This window comes from Mastacembelus armatus, chromosome 24, assembly GCF_900324485.2.
Source record: "Mastacembelus armatus chromosome 24, fMasArm1.2, whole genome shotgun sequence".
NCBI lineage: Eukaryota > Metazoa > Chordata > Actinopteri > Synbranchiformes > Mastacembelidae > Mastacembelus > Mastacembelus armatus.
In genome coordinates, this window is record NC_046656.1 from 9,246,166 (window position 1) to 9,268,792 (window position 22,627).

At 41.9% G+C, this 22,627-nt stretch overlaps 1 protein-coding gene across 2 annotated transcripts in view; it reads right to left on the minus strand.

The window, feature by feature from the left end:
- The window catches only part of klhl29 (kelch like family member 29), a 207,936-nt gene that overhangs the window by 99,706 nt on the left and 85,603 nt on the right, over positions 1-22,627 (minus strand). For both annotated transcript variants that reach the window (XM_026319483.1, XM_026319484.1), the window contains 2 exons: positions 16,885-17,032; positions 13,763-14,287 (listed from right to left, as the gene is read on the minus strand). In XM_026319483.1, coding sequence (XP_026175268.1) covers positions 13,763-14,287; positions 16,885-17,032 — 673 coding nt within the window. The remainder of the gene's footprint in view (positions 1-13,762; positions 14,288-16,884; positions 17,033-22,627) is intronic.

Below are 22,627 nucleotides of genomic sequence, written 5' to 3' on the forward strand. Positions count from 1 at the left end.
CACACTGATGAATTATGACCCATTTATTAGCACAAAGGAAGAACGAAGACAACAGCTTTTCAAAAGGAACATTTCTCAAGCCACTATTGTTTGTCTGCACCATCTTCAGATCAAGGGTAGTTCATTTCAAAGGCCACTGGTGGCAAAACGTCATGTACACTACCAGGCCATTCATCTAGATAATACCTTCTGAACAAACAATGCTTTACATAGATACAAGCCAACAGATCTCAGCATTACCTAATCCAAGCTGCGTTTCTTTCAAACCCTTATTACCCTCCACAGTCTCTAAAACATACCTCTAACAATCATGTCACTCTCATTTCTGGAGACGTCTCAACAGTTTGTGCCGAATCCCAGAAAATCAGCACATGCAAGACATCAGAAATCCACGAGACCCCTTGAGTATCCAGCTGTCCTGATTTCAGACTGTAAGAGAGCAGTGGCACCATGCAGCCTTAGAGAATAGCACATGATAAGAATGCTTTATTTCCCCCTGCTCGATTCTGCTGACCTGAGCTGTTTGAGATCCAGCACTGCTGTCAATGAGGCCGGACTGAGCCAGGGGGAAACACTATGACAGAGAAAAGGAACCTGTGCCCCTCAAAGACGCCGTCTGGGCCTTTGTTGTCTTCTCCAATAGGCATGCAAGAAAAGACCTAGAATAGCAAAAACCCACAGAGCCTCTCTGTCCTGCACACTGCACTCAAATCTCTACCAATACTCTCTGGTGCAAAGGTCAGACACACACGCACATACGTGCACACAAACATTTGGCACTAGCAGAATGGAGTTGAGGCAAATAAAAACACAGGCTTTAAAGAGGAGGAACATAAATAAGGAGAGCCATGGGAGCATCCGTTGGTCTGCTGCCACACTATGACACAGTGTCACATAGGAGGGAGGGAGGGGGGGTTCATAATCCCTCAAACAGGTTTTTAACAAGAGAACACTCCTGTGGCTGGCAAACAAAAGCAGCACCATATTTCCTTACTTTCTCCAGGAGCTGCAGTGTTTGGTCAAACAAATAAGATGCTGCCCAATCTTTAAATAAACACTCAAACGTTACCTGAGTCTGACTTCTGAAACCAGTCAGGAGAAATCTGGACTGTATACAGATACTGTAGGTTACAAGTCAGGCTGGTTACAGTTCATAAGAGGTTAAGATTTATATTCAGTGAGGCTGTTATGGCATTACAGCTGAAATAACCTCCTCCCTGGCTGAGGCAGCTATTTTAAACCACAGTCCACGAGACAAAAAGGGGAGAAAAAAAGACACTTAGTGTTGCATCATTACTGCTCCTAAACCCAGCTAAACTCAAAAGGTGGGCAGAGATGTTTTTTTTTGCAAAATGTATGATGAAGAAACTCTGCGTTTAGTCTTTGCATGGTATCTGAAAAAAATTTCAAAACACTTTTCAGGAATTTGCTGTGATGTCAACATCAGTGAGCCTATGTTGCACTATGGTTTTAAAAGCAGAACAATCTCAGCATTTACAGTATCTTTCTGCTCACAGTGTAATACCGTTTTAACAAGACTACAACATCAACAAAAGTAGAACCAGATTTAAATGTCAGAATTACGTGATCATATCTAATTACAGTGTAATCATGTGCAAGCCAGGGCTGGACCTACTGTGACTTTGTAGTATCATTGCAGGTGTTAAAACATTTCAAACAGATTCATGAGATGATTAAAGCATTAAATGTGTTTTGAAAACTACATGAAATAACAGAAAACTGGGTGCCAAAGTGTCTGACCTTCAATGAAATCTTGATTTAAATGAATCCATTAAAAAAAAAAAAAAAGTTTTTAAGTGATATCTTGATTATATATATTTTTTTTACCATTTCACCCTGGTAAATGTCAGAAAAGAAAGATGAGAAGCATACATTTATCTTTTCTCTCTCGTTGCACCACGGGGATAACTGGGACATGACTTCTGTTCCAAAATAATTCAAAAGAGGATTGTAGAGTTTATTCCAGCTGAAAGCATTTTAACCTATGAAAAAGCAAATCATGTCATGATGCCTTGGTTCACTTTCAATTAAAATGTTCCAGAAGAATCTGAGGCACAGCGTGGCTAGAAACCAGCTTTTAACTACAAGCAGCTCTTAATTAGGGTGTACAGAGGTTATACTGGTTGTGCCAATACTTGATCAGGTCGTATGACAGGAAAGTCAAGCAAACTTAAAAAGACAACAAAGGCATAAATGTAAGAGGTGTAATTACATGAACTTCAGTGCTAGCAAGCTCAGATGACACACCATCAAAGATGAGTATAGATTTATATTCCTGGAAACCCATTAGTGTTTCTTTGTGTGTGAGAATTGTGACAGACTATAAGGCGAAGGAGCAGCACAAGCTGTTCTCATTAAACTTTACAGAGAGAAAATGGGTTCTTTCTTTCTTTCGTTCTTGTCCTGCAAACTGCTGTCCACCAAAAAGCGTAAGCAAGAAAAAAAAAACATGATAAAGCACAGATACTCAAATGAAACAGATTCTCGTTAAAAAAAAAAAAAAAAAAAAACTGTGAAAATGAAAAAAGTTGACTTTAACTAAAATTCACCAGTTTGTTATCTTTAGCTCTGCATTTAGAAAATGTTTAAAAAAAAGGCATTTACAGAAGAATATTGGTTCACAAAAAGAAGCGCGAGGGGCAGAAAGATTGACTAATGAGATGTGATGAACACTGAATTAACTGATAATTAGAAACTAATTAGTTAATTTAACTGCTCTGATGATAAGCAGCACTCGCTTTTCTGTTTTTCTGCCACAAGATATGGCCCTATATGCCACACCAAAAACACAGAGGTGTGTCATTATGTGTCTGCTTGATAATTTAATACATTCGAGTTTAAACAACCATTCTCCGTGTCTTTGAAGAATTGTTTCTGTGGCCAACAGATGTACTTACATTTGCAGCCAAACTGTTCCATAGTAACAATCCCTGATTGGACAATTTATGCTTCCTCCATCACTCTGAGCATTTTGCAAATTGCTTGTTGAATTGAAGCAATATGGCTCCAAAAATTACTAGGAATTCTTCCAAAAAGAACAAGTGATTTAGATGAGTAGGTTGATTACCACGCTGACTAATCTTTTAATAATAAATCCTAATTGCTCATAAATGTCTTAGTGTTGAGATTCCACACCCTTAATGGAGTATTTATCTTCCTATTCAAAAAATTCCTTATTATAAGTTAGTGTGAGAAGCTTTATGAAAGGAAAATGCAAAACTCCCTCCTTTTAATACAAACTGCTTTTGAGAACTGAGATAAAGTGCTTCAGAAAAACAGGCCTGCATGAGTAAAAAAAACAAAAAAAACAAACACTTTTTATTACTCAGGCCAAGCTTAAGCCTTGAAGTTGTAGATGCCAGTACGAGTTTTATTTATTATATTTTCAACGGTATACCACATGAAATGGCACTTGTGGACTGCACCTACTGTATCACAGATTGAAATATTCTGCCTAAGGACTATGGAGGACGTCAAACTCAGCATTGAGTAATTAATTCATCCCACAACAGATGACATTGTCATGCAAAAACGCACAAGCACTGATGCAAAGAGACACATGCAGCCATCCATATGCAAACCTAAAACACATGCAAATGCCACACACACAAAACACACACAAGCTCAACTTCAGGCAAGCCAATGTCTTTGGAAAATAAGCTTAATAACAATGCTGTGTGTGTAAGGAAACGCTGGCTGGTGTAAATAACATATTGTGTGCTTGGAGGTGATTTGATTAGAAGCAAGTCGGTGTGCAGCACTTTTCCGTCTTCCCTCTTAATTAAATTGCTACGTTACTATTTCATATAAATTACTGCAAGGACCAGAGTTCTGTGCAACTCATATAATAAACCCCGGTGGAAAAACAAGACTAAATGAGTGAAATGAATCATCTGGACACAGCTCTGGTGTATCAGTACGTATGCATCCTTTCAAAGAATTACACAACCAGTTTTATTTGTACAGATGGAGGTTTCGGTTTTACTGGATCACTTCTGTTCCAAGCACTCACAAGAATGAGATCTGACCTTAAACTACAACAACAAATATCATACCGGTCTCCAGGACTTCTGACAGGTAGCCTGTCCACTCTTGACATTTCATCATCCAATGTGTTTCATATTTAACTGACCAGAGCTTTCATCACCTCAGGCACTGGGAGAAAACATTCCCCCTAAACTCTCCATGCAAAGCTAAACTCAAGAAATAATCTTTAAGCTATCAGTGGGCATTGTTATAAATGCAGTGTGCACTGCCATTTCTACAGGACAGTTTGTTGCAGCCAGTGATTAGAGAGGTCATTGTTCTAAGGAGATGTACTGCAGGGCAGCAGAGCATGTTAATGCAATTACAGCAGCTCCCCAGTATATTTATTCAATATTGCACTTTTTGCACTTGTTCTGTTCCACCATCTCATAAGCACATTAAAAATGTGGCTACTTTCATCTTTAACACAAAACAGCTCTGTAACTAAAGGTCTAATAATTTTGGTTGATGTCTTTTTATTATTCATGACATAAAACATAGAACAGCCGACTATACAGTCAGTTGCATTTACAGCTTTCCAACTCAAAGTGACAGAGTGCTTTGGGTGAGCAGAAGTGGTGGTGTTGTTGTGGAGGATGAAATGCAGCTGCGACACCTCTACAGGTTATAGCGGCATAAAAGACTAAAACCACAGCTGATGTGACACAGTGAGACCATAAATACAGTATTAAAAGTTTAAAATTATCATTCAATTACTTCAAGGCTACTCGCAGCAGTGCCATTAGGGAAACACAAAGTACAGCTGCACTTTAAATATTGAAATTAATGTCCATTTAAGAAGAGCTGTCAAGTTGTTTAAATGCTCTCAGTATTGAAAGTACAAATAAACTTCAAATAAAACAAAGTGAAACTCCACTTAAGTACTAATTAAAAGTTTAAAATGACTGTAACTGTAGTTTGAAACCAAGAGTCTCAGCTGTGCCGGGTCCACTTCTACTCTCACATTCAGGCACGTACTGGAGCTGCGCACAGTTGCCAGCGTGTGTGTGAGAGAATGTAGATATGTTTTCTAGCTCGTCTTTAGCCTCGCCCATGTTTATGAGCTTGGTTTAGTTCTATTCCTGAAAAAGCATTAGACATGGGTGATATTTGCCCCTGTGGGCAGCTTTTCTACCAAGTTGACCCTAAACATCAGGAAAACACAGCTACACACACAAACACACACACACACACGCACAAAAACAATAACAAAAAAACTCCCATGTCACCAGCGCAGCTTAAGATAAATGTCACATCTTCCCCCGAGACAATGTGTGTTTACTGGGTAACTTAGTGAAAGTCGTATGAGTCCAAGCAGAAAGGTTAGTGGTGGGGTGAGGTTGTATGTGGGAGTCTTCTCAGCAGACTGCACACCTGAGATGAGCTCTCGGGCGCCCGGAGTCAGGCGAGTAATCTTTGCGTCGCATTCTTCTCTCTCTTTTCTTTTACTCCTCCTCCTCTCACTATTTCCATCTGCCCCTCTCTCTTTTTCCTTCTTCAGGGACAAAAAAAAAAAAAAAAGTAATAGTTGACTAAGCTACCCCACAAACTCTGATTGTGTCCAGCATGCTCCAATGCTTATGTATGGCTGATGTGTCCTTGTAAAGTTGTAATGTAAGTTTAACTCTCTAATACAATACTTTTTTTCCCCGCACTCCAGCGAGCTGCATTACATATGAAAACAATGTCGGTATCTGAAAGAGGAGAGTGGGTACAATGACTAGTGTAGCATAATAATGATAATAATCTACACTATAATTCAGAGCTGCAGCCTCTAGCAACAAAACACATTCTGTAAACTTAATAGAGCAAATGCATATTGCTGTTTCGGCATCTCATGATGTTCTATCTCACTGCTAAGAAATACTTTCAGTCTATTTAGCTTACAGAGTGCACCGCTAGCCTACAAAGATCTCTTGATTGCAATTCAGACCATTATCATTTGTCTAAGTCACAAAAGAATTATATATCTTCACATGCTAAGCCTGTTGCTAACTCTGTAGAATAATGAGTTGGAGAGGGCAGCCATTCTTGCTAATGTCTGGTCCTGTCATTAGTATTTATTAGATGCCCTGCATGCATTATCAAACCCATTTAAAAGTTTCTGGGTAAGGAAAAAAGTTTGACTACCCACTCAGATAACTGAGCACATTGTGAACATTAGTGAGCTAATACTGCTGAACTTCCTCCAGATTTTTTGCTGAGATGTTACGGCACATCTGCTGCTGTTTTGGATACTGAGTTCGCTCCCTGTTGCAATTACGCTTTCTCATTAGAGAGAAACATCCGCTATTGACTGACTTCCTGGTAGCATCTGCTGTGTTTACACTTGGTCTCATTGATAATGCATCACCACCTATTTCATGGCTGATGTTCAGAATAACACATCAACATTTGACTTGTGGGAATTAATCTCATCATATCTAACGTGAGGTGTTCGAGATTCAGGCCTGTTTGAGAAGCATAACCTCCAGTCGCTCTGACACCACTTTACACACAAATCAATTTAATCCCACATAACTGAGGGCGGTGGGCATTTCTATGTAGGTAAATGACACTGTTCCAGTTTGAGACCGCTTCTGAATACCCAGTGCATGACACTACTGCTCTAAGCAACAGAGGGTCACACTTCATCACAAATGCAGGTTACCTTGTGTGTGTGAGTGTGTGTAATCTGAAGGACCAGGGAGGAGACCAAGAGGTACATGAGAAGATAATTTTCCTTTAAAAAGCTAAAAACTAGCGTTGGAAATAGAGTACATCCACGTATCCACATATTTCAGTTAAATTTTGGGGTATCATTTCCATGTTATGCCACTTTATAAAGATTTTACATGCAAAATCAATGATCAACTTAAAAAAGCAACTATGGGTAATTGGTTGTGCATGTAAACCTTAGTCAACACGAATTAAATTGTGAACCTTAGTCACATGCACAGATGTAACAAATATTTTAGATAAAATATTTAGGCCTTAAAATTTACAACCAGCTAACTGTGGGCAACAAGACTTTTTGTGAAGGTAATAAGCCAAAAGAGACAGTGTGATTGGATGTTTCAGATGAAAACAGCTCTCCGACACTCAGTCCAGCTGTCAGAGGCAAATGAGCAATCTGGGCTGACTGGATTCACCCCCCCCTCCTCCTTTAATCCTTTCTTCTCCTAAATTTTCCACTGCCACTTTGCTAACCGAGGCATTGCACAGCTTTAAAAAAAACACAGGCTATTAGAGAAGTGGCTAACAACTCCAGCATCAGTGGAGTAGAAAAAGCACGAAGGCAGAGAGAAGTTAGAGAAACACTGAACAGGTGGCAGGTATGGTGAAAAAGGAAGATGTAGAAGATGAGAGGGAGGAAAGAAAGAAAGGGAAGAGGTGGATGAAAAGAAAATTGAAGGAGGAAAAAGCAGGTATGGGAAGCAGGTGGATGTGTGGGAGGGGGTGTGCTGAAAAGGATGCTGGGAGAAAACAGCATGGGATTGGGTGACATTGAGAGCTGGAGTGGAGCTGAGTGAATGTAACAGACAGACAATTGCAGTGAAGGGGACAGGTGGGGAGGAGGGGAAGGAGGAGAGTGCAAGTTGAGAAGAGGATGGAGGAGGGATGGAGGCGTAGATACGGTGCCCCCTCTAGCGTGGCAGGGAGCTGGACGGCGGCTTCTCGGCTGCACTGCGACTGTGATTATGCACGTAGCAAACTGGGCTGTCAGGCTCCAGGTCCTGTGACCGTGCTGCCACTGAGTTTTATCTTGAAATCCTCGTGATTAATGAAGCCGGTGCCGCATTGTGCATGGTGGAGGTGGACGAGGAATGATCAATCTTAATGAGCTATCCGCCATCCCTATATTAACTGTGGGGGGATATAATGTATGGGGCTCCTTTGCAGGGCTCCTCTCCTTTAAAATACGATAATGAGAGAGAGAGAGACACAGAGAGAGAGGGGAAGAACGAGAATGCGCAGCTTTCCTTCCTTCACTTCTGATGCTGCTCACCTCACGTTTCCTCTCCTCTCTTCCATCGCCTTTTTTCTCTCTCCTGAGAGCTGGAGCTGTACTGGAAACCATTAGACATCTCAATGGGAGCCATGCTTGGCAAAGTTGAAGAGACAGCATCAGGTAACTGCTAGGCTACTTCTCCAGACCACTCCTGCCATTCTAAAATGAGATGTTTGAGTCAGTATCATTATTATGTGAGCCCCCATATACGGACTCATGTGTCAAGGTTACTCATAAGCATATCGCTGTCATACTGCATGTATTCATTTAAGAGAATTACCTACATATACCAAGTCCACAGTGACCAGAATAAATTTCAACCTCATTAATAATTTGCAACATTCCCTGCTCTTGCGAATTCTATTCCACTTTCGACCGGAGGTATCTAAAATTATTAAGGAATGCTCTGAGAGCGAGAGAGAGAGAGAGAGAGAGAGAGAGAGAGAGAGAGAAATCCAGACATTTCATATTTCAAGTTAAGCCTGTTTTGGAATCATAATAACCCCAGTTCTGATTTCGTTAATCCTGATGTGGATAACTTTAAGATAATCGCCTCACACAGTGCAGTCATTTTAATTAAATTGCCACTCCTTACCCCATGTACACTGATGTGAGACAGAATATTGAAAATTTAAATAATTTTAAAAAAGCCCTAGAACTCTTAGACCAAATTCAACATTATATATGTCTTACTGAAAGGCATATTTATGCATAATTTGTGGTGAGGATGTAGTCAAGATCCTCTGCACTCTATCAAGTAGAAGAGGGATAGAGAGAGAAAGATGGAGAGAAAGCAAAGGGGAGGGTTTAATTAATGTGCTTGCTATGATTAATGGTCTCAGGGTGGCTATCGCAAACTGGCTGTGTTTTTAATAACTGGTTCAAATGGCCTGTCATACTAGCAGCAGATTCTTGTGGTTCAATCAAAATCACTATTTATGCATCGCTAACAACTCTGATAATAATGTAAGCTTTATGTTTACTTACAGTAACAAGCGTAGCTACTTTAGACAAATGTTTCCAGGGATAAGACGCATCCAATCTGCACAACATATCCAAGAATAAAATATCATTATCACATTCAGTATCTTCATAAATGAGTTACGAGGTACAAGCACCCAATAACAAAGCATGTCGATTCCAAAACAACCTTTCATGAGGTATGATGTGTCTCCAGAAAACACCTATCTGCCTTCAATAAACAGCAGCAGCACACAGCGCCTGGCCTTGTAAACAGTCACTATCCCACTAATTTGATGATCTGTAATTGCTTCACTTAGAGGTAATGTCGCAGCAATAATGTGCAAAGAACCAATCCACAAGTGGACAGTAACGCTGCAGTGCCAATATGCTCTGTCCAAAAGTAAACAAGAATGAATACATAATTCAGGTTTTAACTGAGCCCAAAGCTTGAAGACGGCAGAGAAGAAACGGTCACAGCAGAGGAAAGGTGATCCAGCGCTGGATGTGAGGTGTCGCCGGTGTCACGGTGGCAAAGTAAAACACTGAGCTTAACTCAGCAAGGCATCTTAATTGCATTCACTTGCAGCTCCAGAGCTGCTTGGTCCCCAGATGATGTCTGATGTGAGCTGACTGGAAGATGAACTTCCTGGGCTTATAGATGCGTGCGACAGTGGAGGAGTCCATCTAGGTGTGTCCCTAGTGGTGTGTACGTGCATGTGTTGTGCATTTATGCATGTGATCATCTGTGCGCCTCTGTGTTTGTGAGAAACTGGTAAAGACCAGTGGGGTGGAAGGACGCATTAAAATGATGTTTGACGTTAAAAAAAAAAAAAAAAAAAGAAAGAGGTGAGGGGCTGAGCCACATGCTCAGTACAGCTGCAGGTGGCTCAACGGATATATCTGTGACCTCAAACTTCAATCTCAATTAAAGCTTCGAACACAGGGACCAGCGATCGTGCTTGACTGGCTACTTATTTTTAGACATGTACAAAAACAGCATTGACTTTAGCTTCAACCACAACAGAGCAACCAACAGTCGCCTCAGTTCACAGCTCAAGCAAAACAATATCAAAAACATCATTTGAGGGACTGGAACGGGTAACAGTGGTAACCTTTGGATATGGGAAAATAATAACTTCCTTTTGGTATTAATGTGTTTTTCAGTCGTGAGCTGCCTTTAAATGGTGCTCAATCACGTTTGCAGTGGGCAAGTCCGTCCCTGCTGAGCTCGGCACTACATTCCCCCGGCTGATATTCATCAGGACAGCCATCGATTTTAATGACTTGGTCAATAGACACACACAGACTCCACTCTCAGCATCTCCCTCTCTCTCATGTTCAGCCTCTCTGTGTATCTATCTCTTTAGTGCTTGCCTCCTCCTGTGTCCTGTACTTTTCTTATTTTTTAACAACAGTCATGCTGTATTCCCACAGTTTGCAAAATGTGCTGACAGTTGGGAACGTAGATAGATTATTTAAGCATTTAAGATTTTATTCTATTCCATTGAAATCTGCAGATAAGAGAAACAAAGAGGAGGCAATAAAAATGAGGAAGGAGTAGGTGGTGTGATGGAATTTAACAATCAGCAAGAAGGCCGGAAGTTCAGTTTGAACACAGTGACAGGCAGATATTCTCAAAAGCCCTGCTGTGGATGGAGAAACCAGGTAGGCAGATCACAGCCTGGTGACAGGCATATCTCAGTAGGTGATGAGGTTAAAGCTGCCTTCGAGCTACTGCGAATCTTTACACACACACACACACACACACACACACACACACACACACACACACACACACACACACACAAAGCTACAGTATTTTATGCATAAATACACAAACACACATATACTGTAAACATAAATACAAACACATTCCTAGACAGACAGACACACACACACACACACACACACACACACACACACACACATACAGAGGAGGACACAGTTGTTGATGTGCCCACTGATGCAGAGCGAAGACAAATTGCTCCCTTTGAAGGCGAAGCCAAATCAAACACGGAGTGTGATTTCTGTCACTGTGGTGTTTGGCTTTAAGGCTGTGAGGCTGACATCTGACAAAACATCCATACAGTCACACCCAAGAAGTTGTGCACACATGCAACCACACACACACACACACACACTCACACACACACAAGATGGCCTGTTGTGCAGCTGGATTAAGGGGGAAGAGCTCTGTCAGCTCCTGCAAAATCCAGGCCTTTACCATCAAAAAGCCACAAAACCTCTTCTGCACATCAATGTTTACTAGCGATGTGTCTGGAGGCTCACACTTTTTTTTTAATGCAGCAACACAATTATTTGAGTAGTGGCTTTAGTATTTGAACATTGCCCAATAATCACTTCTGGAAAGCCACAGACAGAAGACATCTAACTAAAATATGACCACTGACTTGACCACAATTGAACAATAAAAATTACAGGATATCTCTCAATTTCTACATAACCACCAAAATAACAGCCACATTTACCAATTTAACAGCCCAGTTAATGCCTGTCTGGACTACATCATTTGTTGGATCTCTTTTAGGGTAAGTCATCAACTATTCACCCGCATGTCAGTAAGTAGCACAGACTGAGTTTGGGTACCTCATTTATTACTTTTTTGGCTTTAACCCCAGAAACCCTGGCAATGTTCATTCTATGTGAGTCAATTTATGCCCCTATGTGTGTGTCAGTTGTATATAAGGATTCTTTTGCACTCTACCAATATGAAATTCTTGAGGATAAAATAAAGCCTGTGTACATACGTTTTTGTGAGAAGCAAGTGAGCTAGAAAATACAGCATGTCTGCCTGTGTGTGTAGATCACCTTCCGCCTTGTACTGCAGATGTTTGTGTACACTTTCTGATCTATACTGGGATCAGATTTACCAAACCTTCTCATCCTCAGCTCAGCCATTAGGTGGCTGCTGAAACAACGGCCTCTGACATGTGTAGCTGCTTTACCTTCTGCTGACTAACTGATTTACTTTTGTGACTGGTCTAAACAGAAAATGGCAACAGACGGCCCAATATAATCGCAACGGTAGTGACAGAACGTGGGTCAGACGAGCTTATATTTTACTGCTGTACCAGTGCAGCAGGACAGTAGGAGCCCTCCACACTGATATGCAGAGTTAACTGGTTTAAAACAGAATGCGTAAGACCTGTGGGAGCTTGGGATTCGTGACTGCTTGGAGTGAGCAGGGAATCAGAGGGAAAGCAAGGAAAGAGAAACAGGAAGTGACAGACAGAAAAGCACAGAAGGGACGACAGCAGAGGACGGGGTCTGAGGGGCAGGGCATTCGGGGTGGCATTGCTGTGATTACAGCTGCAAAGTTAAGTGTTCTTGTCAGCAGACAGGTCTGCTCAAGAGACATCCTGGCTGCTAATTTACTGGTCCTCAACGTGCTACCTATTTCCACTGTCCTTGTGACAATACTCCAGTGAAGCTCTTACTGGTGTCTAAAAAAAAAAAAAAGCTAAAATGGATGAGAAGATGTGAGATTCAAGAATCTCCATTTGGAATTTGCCCTTTATTGAAGTCCACACACAATTTGAAGTGTTTATGGTTGTTTTCCCTTCTGCCTTTAAAGTACAGCAGATGACATAATGTAACCATAGAGCTGAACGTATTAACTTTATCATAACACGATCACAGTGCGGCTGAACTCATTTTGTTCCATGTAAATGGATCTTTATAAATACTGTACTTCCATTTACACTCTAGCTTCTTTGGTCTGTTCGAAAAAGGTCAATAAATTTTGACATGTACATGGTTAATGGATCGCGACAGTTTATTGAACACAGCAGAAGCCAAAAGCTCTCATTCGACAGAGACTGGACCAGGTCGACGAGCCCGTCTAATTATCCATTTCCAATTCTACCTGCAGTCTCATTTCAATGTATCACAGGCAGCCCCCAAAATAATTGCCTTTTTGCAATCTACAAGTTCATTTGCACACATTTTATTGATCAAAATGAGTCAGGAAAAAGAAAACAATCTAAATCTAAATTAAAAGCTTCATTAAATGTGAAAATTGATCGGGGAATTGTGAACATCTGTTCCTAGTGCCCTGCATCATAAACTCCAAGGTTAAACCCAACATCCATTTACGGCTTGCAGACTCAGGCATGAGCCGGAGCTGTGAAACACCTTCACAAACACAGTACATGTCAACGAGGCTTCAAACGATTTCGAGAGAGATTTGAGGGCAGGGACTGAAAGCTCTTCCTGCTTCATGTTTAGTAGGCCTTGTGAGTATTTCAATGATGAAAAGACAAACCTGACACACTTTTAACTGAATCCAGAGCACAACAGTAGAGATGCTACTGTTGTATAGTCGTTTGAGATCAGTACGACGTCCTTCTTTCCAAACAACCCACTACAGGCTTAAGTGGACCTCCCTTCTCTGTGACCTTGGCACAGCTTTGAAGTGAATTGGCTAGTTATAAGTTTGCAGCCCTGTTTATGACTGTTGGCATCCGAAACTACTCTGGCTGATCACACAGGCAGAGGGCAGAGGCCTATGTGTTTCACTGCAGCACAGGGGGAGGTCACGGGGAATAGAGAGCTAAGAGTACATTGATTTAATACTTAACACCTCCCAGGCTCGGATTCACTTCTGAGCCTCAACAGATCTACTTTGATTTAGCCTTTGAAAGTTGGTTGTGACAGGTTCCATATCTGCTAGAGAGTGATTCTTAAAAAAAAAAATCTTCTTGTGCAGAGTGCATCACAGCTCAGGCTGTCTCTGCTTACCTTTCGGATGACCCGGGTCACTGAACTCGTACTTCCCCATCCCGACGGTGCGCAGCATCTGCAGGCCATTAGGGCTGTCCTGATTGTCTGCAGCTGTTGATTGGGCCTGTGCTGCTGCCGCCTGTCCGTTGGTCAGAGGCAGGGCAGGGGGCTGGATGAGGCCAGGATGAGAGGTTAAGTGGCCGTTGCCCATCACGCTGTGAGCGCTTGGATGAACCACCTGGTTGGCCTGGGCAGTGAGGGCGGAAGGTGCGACTGTGGGCTGAGCTGAGGGGTAGGGAGACTGGTTTGGCATGCTCAGCACCATGGTGGGCGGCTGCTGAGTTGACTGTGGTGTCAGCTGAAAGTGGGCCGTCATGAGTGGGTGCTGCGGGGGCACTGGTGTCTGGATAGATGGGGTCACACCTATGATGGGTGACTGCGCAGTCACACTGTGGCTGAAAGAGGGTGGCTGGGGTAGGGTGTAGGTGTGGGGCAGGAGGCTGGGCTGGCTCACAGCTGCTACTGGTGCAGCCCAGGTTGGACCTAATTAGCAAACAGACAGACAGAAGGAAAAGAAAGAGATCAATCAATTATATATTATATATACACCATAACACCATGTGAAAGTCGAGTTGTGTGCAGTGCACAGTGCTATTTTGGTAAGCTGTAGACAAAGCCAAAAACAGCAGCAGAGTGCTGAATTTAAGTCTAGCATTAGATGATGAAATTGAGACAGAAAACAGCATGGGAAGACAAGACTCCAGCTTGAGCCTGTTCCTCTTCACACCACAACTGTCAGTGCTGCTGCTCTGCTACAGTCCAAGTTTGTTCTTGACTTGAGGCTTTTTATCAAACACAAAATATTTGAAGCGATATACAGATCTGCACCCAAGATCAACATCATAATAAGATTAAGAGATTTATTTTGCAACAAGATGAACAAATGCTTTTCTGAATGTGAAAGTAAACATACTCAGTGTTGTACATGAAACAGTCTGCACTATTATCTGTGCAGGAGCCTGTGTTTACTCAGACACCCTGAGCCAATCATTTCTCTACCCTGAGGCGTTGGATGCTGAGCGAGTGCGGGAAAGACACAGCCACAGTGGACCTGAACGCTGCCTCCCTCACTTATTCGCTGTTACTCCCTCATCACTAGCTCCTCCTGCCGCGGCCTGAGCTACAAAAACAGCCTATAGTACAACTCTGCCAGGGGGCCGAAGGCTAAATCACGGCATGCAAAAAGAAAAAAGAAATAAAGAAAGACTGAAAAGAGTAGCCCACATTATACATAATACTAGCCCTGCTGATATAATAGTCTGGTGAGTGGGGAGAGAAGCATGGAGAGAAAGAGATAAAGACAGACAATGAGAAGAAAAGAAAAAAAAAAAACAGGATGGGAATAGAAGACTCCGGATGAGAGGCCAGTTCAGTTTCTAAGTCACATGTCGCTGATCAGCACCAACGCTGTCTTTCATGTCCCCTTCCCTCTTAATAAAGACTTCTAATCAAATGGGTTAGTAATAATCAGGCCATATCTTAAAGTCTCAACGTGCTTAATAAATTGATAGCAATTTGATGTATATACATTCTGTCATCCAATACTGTTTTTGTCATTTGCCAACAAAAAAAGAATAAATTGCATATTGTGATTCCCACCTCGACAATTAAGATATTCCAAAGTGCCACGCTCGCTCATAAAACTTCCCATATTCTGTATTTATTTACCCCACAATTTGCCTAAAGTACAAAATAAAAAGGGTACTATTTTTATACAAAGAAACTAAAGTTGAAACAAAACTTCTTTTTCAAACACAAACTTTAACAGACACAACGGCAAAGTTTCAGTTGAAAGAAACCGTTGATTAATTCTGGCACAGTTGGCAGAGAACTTTCTGGCACCACAGTTCAGTGAAGTGTGGAGAGGAGCTGGCTTCGTTGCAAACGCCAGTCACAGTTTGGAATAGCGCACACACGCAAATCAATATGCAACACTACGCTCGGATTTGAGTGTCATATGCGACAGCGTGCTGGGTCGGTGACATCTCACTCTCCTCTCACTTCACTCCAAACTGTAGTCTGGGTGTGCGAGCTGCAGTGGTGGTGGTGCTGGGGGGGAGGCAGGGAGTGAAGGCTTGTTCATTTACGCGCAATAATAAGGCCTCCAAGAACTTCATGGCCAATTCATCCAGACCCTCAGCAGGCAGTGGCCACACAGCAGGGGTGCCTAGCATTGCAGGAGGCAAAAACCCACCTCCACACTCTCCTATCACATCAGTCCACTGTCTGAGGACCATGAACGTTTTCTTCTGCAGAAACATTTCTTTTGGGCAACTAATTAAACTCTTCAATAATGAATCCATGAACCAATCTATACTGTACATAAGATGCAATTTATAATTAGGCTGTAGCAGGGGTGGAAACATGTTTTCAGCATGATGCTTAGTTGCCACAGACACAGCAGCTGTCTACACTTTGGATTTGTTGAGCCAGAATTTCCAATGGAACAAGCTCTGTGCCAGTATTATTCTTAAATGAGACACATTTGTGACGAGCAGGAGGCAGAGGCCAGCAGAGCAATGGAAGGAAATTAACTGCTCTAGGGCAGAGCCATTCTGGGTGAGTTCATTACAATAAGAGTAAAAAACTTCAACACTGGCTTAACTCGTTAATGTCAGGTCTGTGCACTGTGCCACGATTTCTCTACACACGTTTTAATGGGGCATGAATAAAAAAAAAAAAAGGTTGACATCTGAAACACAATAACATTAACAAGGACAATAAAATGGAAATACTGTTGAGTGAAGATGATATAGATTTATACTTTCTGTTGTACATTATGCATGATTGTGTATGTAAAGTAAGCATGCAGTGGAGGCAGGCATGTATTTTATGTAGGGCAAGGAAGCCAAGTTGCCTCATTAGCATTGGATGCTAGGGAGCCTGCCCACAGCCGTCTGGGGTGTAGCACATAAATGTTTGCGTGCGAGCGTGTGATCTGTGCAAATGCATACATCTGCTGTGTGCAGGCGTACCAGTGTAAAGCCTACATCACTGTAAACTTACATCAGGTGGAACCAGTGAACGTGTGAATGTGATTGCAGTGTATAAATGTGTGAACGCAGAGTGTGATTCATTACCTGTGGGCTCGCTGTCTCGATGCTGCTTGGTAGGGGGTTCGTCCGTATCCCATGGTGTGAGCTGGTTGATGGGCGTCTGTCCCCACCTCACCCCTGGAGCCAGCAGCAGTCCTTGGGTCTGGTTGTCTCCGGGAGACAGACCAGATACCTGCAGAGCAGCCAGAAAAACATCACTGATCACAGCATCGTATGAGAAAAAAAACACAAAAGCTCAAAGAAACGTGTTACAAATTACAACCAAACCTTATCCTTATCCTAAAATCAACCTTATTCACAACACTGGTTTCAATACAAATTTTCATTCTCTAGTGTGAATGAAAAATACAACAATTACAGCCGTGTGAACTGTTCTTTAAGGTCTTGAAGTGAGCCGTGATGATGATGGAGCAGGGCATATAATTAGCGGTGAGTGAGTTCTGATTACAGCCTTTATATAATGAGGACAAAAAAAATCTTGTTCATGGCCTCAAGGGTCTTTGAAGAAAGACCAATATTTCTTTTAACATAGTTTCAAAACAATTAACTTTCTAATGTGAACTACATTCAAAATCAAATCTTTCCCCCTGAGATTTTGTATATCTTAATTTTGCAATAAATTAAACACTGTGTTCAGTCAAGTGAAATAACACAAACATGACAAATAGAGTAAACAGGAAAAAAATCCTTCTGAAGTGATGAGGAAAAAGTGAAATTTCTAGAAAGAAAATGAAAAGCTAGGTGACAATGTGTGTATAGAGGTAAAGCCAACAGCAACTTCACAAAAGCAAACTAACAGATATATAAGACTTTCTTTGGACCCATATTTCTAAAATTTTGCTCTGGTAGGGGAGCAAGAAATGTTATCAGGCAAGCGCAGCCTGATGAAAACACAGGGTCAATCACCACTGGACCTCTGAGCAATATTCGCCTCTCCCTATCTGCAGCTTGGACGTTCAGTCTAACAACCAGGCAGGTAGAGGGCAGAGCCAAGCCTGATTCCCCTGCTCACCCCAGCCAGACTCCTGAGTTAATAGAAAAGACCTGGTCACCAGCCTCCCCCTGTATCTTCCTGGCTGATCCATCCATCTGTCCCTCCATCCCTCACTTCCATTACTTCCATTATCCTCCCTGACCTAGAGCCCACTACATCAAGCACGCCATCATGCATTCCAACAGCTGTGTCGACAAAGCCTGACAGAGAGTGAGTTGACCTCACAATGACAAAATGCCAACCAAACAATTTGGTTCGCGGTGAATTAATGTGCAGCTTTTACATATCAGATCGATCCCGTTGCTGGAAAATTTCTCTCCATTCTTTAAGATGGATTTATCACAGCTTCATAGCCTTTAACACTTTAAGACATTATATGGTATTGATGCAGCACAACATCTGGTCTGTAATAAACAACTTCACAATACCAGACAAGTTCAATGATCGTCACTTACTTTATAAATCCAGGCTGAAAGTTATCTGACAGTTTCTTAGCGCTGGGGGCAAAAGAAAAAAAAAAAAAAAAACAGCGAGAGGAAACATCTCAAGGCAAAGTAGAAAACAGAGTGATGGAGTGAGAGAAGCTGGGTGCAGGGGGAGACAGGCTGTCACGTCTTTTTGACCAGCTCAACCTGTCGACTTCAGACAAGGGAAAACTGAAATGGTTTACTCAGAGAATGCCCTAAGTGCTCAATTCCATCTGAGATCCCTGGAGACTCGGGAAAGAAAAATTCTGACCATGTTCAACGTGAGGAGTTGCTTCCTATAGCCCACTTTTTGTTTTAATGAGCATTTTCCACCTCCACTCTGTGTGGTTTACTGTACTCCTCTCCAGCCATGCTTTATCTTCCCGTCTATACAGGCAGCTCCTCATTAACTCAGCATTGACTCTCTCACTTTTCTTTAGTCCTGCACCTGCCTCATAATATTCTCTCATTAATACTCCCACCCATTTACCAAAACAGAGGGGGGCGGGGGGACTGGAAAAAAATTTTTCTGCAGAAAGGCAATCCATCTGTCACAGTTTTAATGCAGCAGGAAAAAAGTGAGAGGTAAAAAAAAAAAAAAAGGTTCTTAGTCAGCGCCGTCACATTGACAGCATATCAGCCAGGCTCAGGAACAATCCTGACTTGAGAATGATCAAGGTTAGATAGGAAATACACACACAAAGAGACATATACACACTGAAAACACAGGTGTGTATGCACACACAGCTGGTGAAAATACATGTGCGCGCACACATACACACACACACACACACACACACACACACACAGAAGTCGGGAGATATCAGACGGGATGTTTATTAAGATGGCAGACTTGCTTCAGGCAGGCAGGAAGGTACTGTAGGTTCTGGGACAGCGCCTGCCATTTTCTCTCTATTTTATTTGCCCTCCCTATTTCAGTCCCCTCCTCCCCAGCCGCCCATTATCACCGGGCAGCAGATGGTTTTCTCTGACTCGACAAAAACCATGCTGGAGAAGAGGAAGGGAGCCAGATAAATAATTTTTGAGTTGTGCCAAACCATTCTGTGTTCATTGTCAAGCTGGCTTGGGAGAGATTTTTATATTGTATGCAACATCCATGCATATGGACCACGCACTTCAAGTGTGCAACGTGGCACTCACACACAGACACATTAATTTGCACATAACTGCATGTGCACACACAGATTTTCTTAACAAGTTGCACTTTGGATTTGGATTTTGTGTATTTTATGTGTTTAGAATTGGTCGTATTTCCATTAGCCATTTTAGTGTCATTGCTGCTTAATTGACTGATCTATAAAATACCAGGTAAAAGCATCAGCATATGACCACATATAGCAGTCAAGCAGGAAATTCTCATATTTGTGAAAACAGCAAATCTGGCATTTTCCATAAAAACACACTTAACTGATGATCAAAAGTACTGCTGGCTAATTCTCTGCTAATCAACCAATAAATGAATCAGCTAACGCTTTCAGATTAGTTGATGTCACTTCCTACAAAGTTGATTTAAACTACATTTTAGCATGCTTACACAATGCTGAAACCTTACTACAGGAGTGTATAGTGATGCTTTAAGTTTAACAGGAAATATTCAATGTTGCTCTGTACTGTAAACCTAAGAAAGCATTCTCAGAATGTGATCCTGCTGTTTCTGTTGCACTAGCCCACATGCAGATAGACGAGCACACATAGGCGCACACAGAAACAAAGGAGAAGGGTCCTTCTCTTTTCTCAAACTTCTGAGTGTTATAGACATGTCAGAATTGCTGCACTGAAGAGAGGAAGATAAAATCAAGATGCATCAGGCATATACATGTCCTCCTCCGTGCAGGCACCATAGACAGCAGTCTTATTCTAGCTGGCGTATCATTTATTTTCTTGGACGTGGCAGCTGCTGACATCTGTCATTATGCGCACTCTAACATCCTGCAATAGCAAGCAGTGTTATTGTGCCTACCAGAACCTCCTGCCACTGGCCACCATTTGCTATGGGTACATAGAGGAGGGGTCTTGTTGTGATCCAGGGCTCTGGGTTTTGATTGCTTTGAGTCATCCACAACATCCACATCCAAATAAACAGAAAGTGTTTGCTCATGGCTTTGTGTTTGCTTTTGCATTTTGTTTGAGCCAGCCCTTGTCTATGGAAGTTATTGCACCAGTTCAATCCTGTAATAACACAAGGGAGGACACCAGGCTTCCACACCAAAATACCCCCATGGGCATTCTGCGTGAGCTCCAGATCTCTGTACCTTTTGTGCCTGTGATATGGGCTACTATAGCTAAGCCTGAACATGTAGCGCTCAGACCAGTTAAGGGATGGCTTTAGTTTCCCCAGAGAAATTACTTTATGGCTTGACTTGTAGAGAAATCGCAAAAGAGAGTGAGTGAGAGAGAGAGAGAGAGGGAGAGGGATGAGTATGTCTATAACACCCAAGTCCCATTGGGGTAAACAACATTACACCACACACTGATCAAATCAACTAACTGCTATGAGATTTAATAACAGACCAGGGTGAAAGAAAAGAAGTGTAGGGAGTGTGTGTAAAGCGGGTTTTGAGAAAGCAGCAATAGAAGGAGAAAAAAAAAAAAAAAACCAGGAGGGCTGGGGCTTTAAATGGAGAAAGGCACTCACACAAACACACAGAGCAGGTCAGTAACAATACCATACTGAAAAGCTAATCTCGTGCAATGTCATTAGCACAACTGCCAGGCACAATGAGATAGCAATGTGCAGGGTGCAGGTCGGTGCTACACCGGTTGATTACGTTCTACCTTTTAAGGTTCACTGTTCCTCTAGTGGCAAAGCTCTGCACACACAAGAGGAAAATAACAGACCCCAGGCAAGGAGAAGGTTCATTGTTGTGTGATATCACTCAGCTGGCACGGTAATCAGCAAGGCCTGTTAATGTGCAGTTGTTCTCCTGATGGGTTTATCCGTTAATCTATTCCGAACAAATGGACCAGGAATGTTCCTGGATTTCTTGTGGTCCAGCGTAGAGCTGCCATTATGGTTTAATTTAAATGCATGTGAGAAAATACACCTCCAATATCAGGAAGCTATCTCTGGGGAGATGCATGTACACAAATTTAATCATAATCAAAATTTCAATAACAGCACTGGCATGCCATGCTATATTACGCGCACCCATGAAATAATTTCACATTGTGATTCCACACCATCAACAAATCATAAAAAAAACAGTCCGTGCAGGGAAGGAAATGAAATTCAACTCCGACCGAATGACTTTTTCTTCCCTTTGGCCAGGCATGGACAGATACAGTGAATTTGGCTGAAATGTGGAGAGTGATGGAAATAATGGCTTTCCTCAGAGAAAAGAAACAGAAAGAATGGCAGTGAAGGAAGGAGAGAAAGATTGAGAGGCAGAGTAAGACAAACCTATCCATCACATAACCTTGTATCATTTCCTTTGACAGATCATTTTCAGCTTTTCTAAAATGGAGGGGGGGGGGGGATCTCTCTCTTCCTCCTCCCTCCTGTGTCCAAAAACCTCAACCAGCTGTGGTACAAAACTGACCAGGAGCGTTAAGGAGTACACAAAAGGCGCACAACTAATTTTCTTTTAGACATTATTCACTTACTGTACAGAGGTATCTTCTTTCCATGACAACGCGCTGACACCTAAACGTGATCTGGATTTGTTCTGGCACTTCCTTCATAATGGTGCTAAATGCTGCAACCATACCACAGAGTGACTGTATCCAATCTATTTGACTGGAACACAGTAGAGCATCTCACGAGTAAACAAAGAGACTACCGCGCCATTTTTGGCAGCCATCTTAAAATGAAGTGGTGCACCAAGATGCCGAACATCGTAGTGCCATAAACAAGAGATGGTGCGTGTTCAATAAAATGGCTGCAAACTGAAAACAGCAAACCTGGTAAGAGTTTTGTTTTACCTCCAAACGATCCAAGCGGTAAGACGCTGAAAAATTTGGCTTTTCTGGAGTATTAAAAAGCAAATATTGCTTTTTGTGTTTCATGATGTGAACTGGCAGAGCTCATATCTCAAATAACAACATTTAAACAGTCAGAGAACATACTAAAAATTTACTTCAGCTCTAAAAATGTTATTGCAAAACATGTTATTGCAAAAGCTACAGTTCAAAATAGTTTTTGGACCAGTTCTTTATTTTCTATCATGAAAAGGTAGAAGGTCCAACACTGTATATTATTTTATTTTTCATTATTCTATTAAAAAAGTCTTATCACCTGCCACCCTCTTTAGAGAATGCAGCAGTTTAAAACATGTCATATCTGTAG